General features: G+C 45.1%; 1 protein-coding gene across 1 annotated transcript in view; it reads right to left on the bottom strand.

The window, feature by feature from the left end:
• Positions 1–135: 135 nt before the first annotated feature.
• LOC106749256 overlaps positions 136–5,414 on the bottom strand; it is a 10,772-nt gene continuing 5,493 nt past the window's right edge. Inside the window, exons 2-3 of the mRNA XM_014628526.1 lie at positions 3,790–4,017; positions 136–3,075 (exon numbers count right to left, since the gene is read on the bottom strand). Of these exons, the coding sequence (XP_014484012.1) occupies positions 2,894–3,075; positions 3,790–4,017 (410 nt within the window). The 3' untranslated portion in view covers positions 136–2,893. The remainder of the gene's footprint in view (positions 3,076–3,789; positions 4,018–5,414) is intronic.

The raw sequence follows: 5,414 nt of genomic DNA, 5'->3' as shown, positions 1-5,414 counted from the left end.
AAAAAAGTATCACTTACCCCGCCGTTATTCATCGTTTCCTACTTGTCCCCGGTAACCTGCACAATTGGCGAATACAATATATATATATATATATATATGTACACGTACACACAACTTGAGATATTGACAACTGCAGAACTTTTAAAGAGACCTTTATTTATTATAGTACAAATGAGATAAATTACACAACGAAATATATCTCGATGCTAGAAGAAACATTCATAAAACGTGTGTTGCAAGATCAGATCGGGAGAAATCATCCTGCGGCCGCGAAGACAACGGAATAGCTTCGTACTTTCAAGCGGCAATCTGCTTTGTCTTCCGGATAGCCTTTAAACAACGCTGCCTTTCAAGCCGCCTCTCTCGAGATGCCGGATATATGCAGGAGCGCGACAGGAATATTATCGAACATTGGTTTTCAGCAACAGAGCATGTATAGAAATATTTACACGAGGAAAATGCAATCCAGGACCAAGGGTCGTTCGTCGTGCGGCGTGTGGAGATGCTACGTGTGGGGATCGACGAGGTAAGTCCCGTCGTCGATCGATAAACCGCGAGATACATCACAGAATCGCGAGCTACGGCGCTCCGTAGAGACGCGTACACAAATTGTGCGATCGTTGCGGACAACTAATTCGCCGGAGAAAAACAGACTGATTCGGGACATACTACGTGCGAACGTGTTGCTCACGTGGCCGATATCTGTGGCTCTTTAATACGCCGCGACAGCTGCGATAATAATCGTTGGGACATTCGGCCGAATCATACACTGAAAGGCCCACTTAGTTGACTCAAACAAAAGTCTCGTTTGGATATGGGCAAACAAATGTTTTGGGTTGTGAAAACCAAAATCTGGTTCTCCGAATCGGAGATTTGGTTCTCATGACTGAAATATTTATTTGCCCGTATCTAAACAAAAGTTGTTTGTTCTTATCGGCTGAAAAGAACGGACGAAATAATTTTGTTGGAGTCAAGTAAATTGGTTTCTCAGTGTAGAAATGCATCACCGTGGCAACGTGAGCGGACAATATTTCAGGTGCTTGCTATATTTCAGGAACGTATGCGTTGAGCAGAGGAAATAGCCGCCGTACTAAAATCGACACGATAATAATTCGCCAGTACCACTCGCCGTTTCTCAAATTTGTACTCGCGAACTATAAAAATATGAAATCTCGATCGACGATCTGATCGACGACGACCAGAGAGTCAGTACTATACACTGAATAATTACTATGATTAGGTTAGATTCTACTCCGCGTAGTTCTGTACAAAAATTATAGAGTACAAGAATAGGGTACATATAATACATATACATATACATATATATATATATATATATNTATATATATATATATATATATATATATATAAAACTCTCGAAAGCTTATCTCTTGTTAGTCTCTCTCTTTCGCGGACCCGTAAAGCCCGTGCGTCCATCATAAACAATATATAGATAATATATCTTCCTGAATCATGATTAGATTAGATTATAGGAAGAAATTGTCGCTGGCAAGATTACGCATTCACGAGTGACGAAGAATATATATATACAGATTTCATTATGTTACAGAAAACATCGAAGAGACAATAGAAAGCGCGACGTTCGTTTGGTATAAATGCAATCGCATCCAATCAAATTTCCTGCATTTGCAAAAAGGTAACTCTGTCAGATTTACACACACGTTCGATGGAATTTAGAATATTCCGTTACATCACCTGTAACAGCAAACGGTAAGTACTAATTTGGATCCATGAACGATTCGACTTCGTGAATATCTGAAAGAAAGAATCATTTTTTACGTGGAAAAAAGAAATACGGAAACACAGGATACGAATGATCAATCGAACCGAGAGTCAAGTCGAAATCCCAAAAAAGAATAATTTAAAACACGTTTATAAATATCTAAAATAATTTAATCGAAAAACGCCAGATCGATTCAAACATGCGTGTCGAGCATATTATATTGAGTCATTCCGTTAGAGGGTAATGCGAGTTCTATTTAATTTAAAATTATAATGTAATTATAATTTTGGATGGACAATGTTGTAGGAAGTAAGAAAAACACACAATTGACTAGCATTCAGAACAATTTGCTATTTTCCTTCCTATGAATTTTTTGCAGCAAAAGAACTCACATTACTTACGGGATGACCCAGTATCGTGGAACATTTCCGCCAAGGAAAACTGCAAGGGAAGGATTTTGCATCATTCTGCAAAGGAAAGGTTTACTATGGTACAAATTAATACAGTTTCCCTAGAATTCGCGCGCAGAGTGAGGAGGGTGGTGACGAGAGAAACGATCACCGAATCGTACACTACGCTAACATTACGTAAAGTTTACTGACCAGCTTATTAATATCAATGTAAAAAATTATGTTCTCGTGTGGATTCTCACACGTAGTCGGAGACGCAGTTCGTTATGCCACATCCCTTACTGCCATCACATATAAATATAGTTTCGACAGTCCGCGCGAGTAGCGACGCCTTTGCGCGACCGATCGAAGGGAAAAGCGCGAAAATCCAACGGCGAAAATCTCTCTCCTTACAAGACGAGAACAAAGAAAGCAGAGTTACACAATGTCGCACGAATCGAGAAACTGCGGGAGATCCGTTTCGCTCACGAAGAGACGTGACTACTCGCGCGAGCGCGTCTTTGCATTTGGCCTCGTGATTCATCTCGCCCTTCGCCTCCCTCGCAACCGCGCTTCTCCGTTGACGCTCGCGTGAAATCACGTTGCGATCCTTTCCCGAGACGCGAAACGCGAACAACGACGCCACGTGTCGAGCAAAATTCACGCAGCGAAGCGTTCGAGGAAGATCGACGTTTTAAATCATCGCAGCGTCAACGGACGATGCGTTGCGTTCCGCGTGTTTCGCATTCCCTTTCGACTCTTACGCTATCGGCGGGTCGTCGTCGTCGTCGTCGTCTCTCGTGACTAGGACATTGCCGTAACGATTGTGACGGTACTGCCGAAATCGTTGCAGCCATTTGTACCGTCTCGCGCCGACGTACAGCAAAACGGCGACTACTACGAGGAAGGTCGGTATTAGCAGACCAGCCGCTACGGAGCTACCTAAATCAAATTGATTGACACTTTAGTCGCCACACGCCGGCTATTGCCGCTTAGCTACGGACAGCGCATCGTGCACGTTTTCTTTCCGCTCACCGTTGCATTATCATATCAGCTCTTCGAATAATAGCGGAGTGAGTAATAGCGCGTGGCTGAAACGTGGCGTTATCTGAACGCAAACCAAGACACGAGCGAACACAACATAACGTCGAGTGGTGGACGGCAACAATAAAACTGAACCCGTGCAAGCAGTCGGCAAGTGTGCGCCTTCCGATTGTGTGCGTGTAAGTACTCGAAATTCGAGAAAAATCATCTCGTTTCGAGATCGTGCAAAGCGGGGAAAGAAAACTCGATTCTCCGTGTAACTGGTTTTCCCGCGGGCCGGACGAAAACTCTGCTGCGGGAGCGGACAAATTCCCGCCGGAAGTCTCCAAGTGCAGCCAAGCTGCTCTCAACCGAGCTTTCACGAATGTTCAGACGCGATAACAACAGAGATATCGTTTCTGAGTTCTCGTCCGTTCCACGACACACGACGAATTGAGACTTCCTTTTCTCCGTGCATACGACAAGCGACAGCGCATCCAGCGTTTTCATGGAACGGAAGTGCGTTTAAAGCGCAAAAGCGATGCTTCGATCTTCGGTCTCTCGGTCAAGGCGTTAAAATTCGTTAAGCTTTTGGCTCAAGCGTGCACGTTTCCCTCGGCATGCACGACGTACCTCCTGACTCGGGCTTAAACTCGGGCTTGACGGTCGTGAGGTCGATGTTCACCGCCGTGGGGATGATTCTAACGCATTTGTCATTAACCGAATGGAAATCGAGCTGACACTCGCACTGCCCTTGCTGATCTGTGCCGCTCGCGCGGCACCTCTCGTTCTTACCGCATTGCTCGCGATCGAGCTGCCCGACGTTACATTTCCTCAGTTTCGTCTTATCATCCTGTCCCTCTGAAAAGAATCGCCGTGAATATCTTTAAAGAGCTAAGCCCCCGAGGAAGGACGAGTCGGGAAGGAGAGGAGGAGAGGCGGGTCGTTGGCGAAACATCGATTCGCCGCGCCTAGTGCATGTGTGTGTTCGATAGCGAATTGAGAGCGAGACGACACGATGCGAGAGACACCAGTTGCGAGATGCCTCGACGAATAATAATGCGACGTCCCCCGCGAGACGTTTCGCTGCTATTATTCCCGCTACATTATAATGGTCGGCCGGATAAAATCCGTACGACGGGTAAGAAAATACACACGAGATATCGCATGCCGATAAATCCGGAAAACAAACACCCGCTGCGTAATCGGAAGACAAACAGTAACAATGGGCGATAATCGATAGGAGGACGCATCGTGTATAATCGAGAATCAATGAATTTCCTGCGTTGAGCGGACGAGTAAACTTACTTTTGTACACCGCCGTTATTTCAGCCGCGATTATCCAACGGAAGGAGGAAGGAAAGAAAGGAATTGATCTCGCTTCACTCATAATCGCGAGATTGAAACCGCGAATGTGGAACACTCTCGAAATCGTGGCTGCGATAAGGAACGTACCTTGACCTTTGAGCCCTTGCTCACGATATTTTTCGCGACAAGAGAAACAAAGGAGAAAGAGTGGATGGAGAAGAAAAGGATAGAGAAAAACAGAGGAAAGAGGCGTGAATCACGCTCCGTCTAATCAGCTTCTAACGACAGCTGTCCCGGGAAAGAGTTTTCGTCACGTGGAAAGTCGACGTGAAATCATTCAGTAATTTATTCGTTTTGGGACAAGTTTACTTGTGTTTAATTGACCCTTTCTTCACGCAAAATGAGACACCAACTGTTGCCATCTTGAATATCTTCGAGAAATAAAAAAAACATTTCATTAACGACTAGACGAAGATGAGAAAGGTTGACATTTACAATAAGAGATTCGAAGCGACGAGAATCGGTATCAATGCAATTTCTTGGATAAATTCTTCCCCTAGAAGATGTTCAAAGTAAAGCGAGCAAAATAGTTGTACCGCCTCACCTTGTATATTCGATTCAATATCATCGAGAACCGCGATCTGAATTTTTCGCGATGAAATATTGCGGGAGCAACCCTCATTCGCGAGAAAGCGCGACGAGCGCGCCGCTCGAAAGCTCCGTTTAAGGCTGTGCGCCAAGGGGAAATAAATCGTCGTAATTTCTTCAAAGACAATGCGGCGACGATGCATATCACTTACGCAAGCACAAAGACGCGCGATATGAGGCCTTGCGTTATCGCACATCACGCGACGCTCAATCGAACGCGCGTTCCTTATCCGCGCGCCTTTATCGCCGAAGCGAGCGGCTTCATTATCTCATCCGGAGCAGAAGACACAAAGGGTGGGGGG

This window comes from Dinoponera quadriceps, unplaced genomic scaffold (genome assembly GCF_001313825.1).
Source record: "Dinoponera quadriceps isolate SergipeBrazil2010 unplaced genomic scaffold, ASM131382v1 scaffold2952, whole genome shotgun sequence".
Classification (NCBI taxonomy): domain Eukaryota; kingdom Metazoa; phylum Arthropoda; class Insecta; order Hymenoptera; family Formicidae; genus Dinoponera; species Dinoponera quadriceps.
Note: the sequence above shows the minus strand (reverse complement) of the source record. Positions and strands in the feature narration are given on the sequence as shown.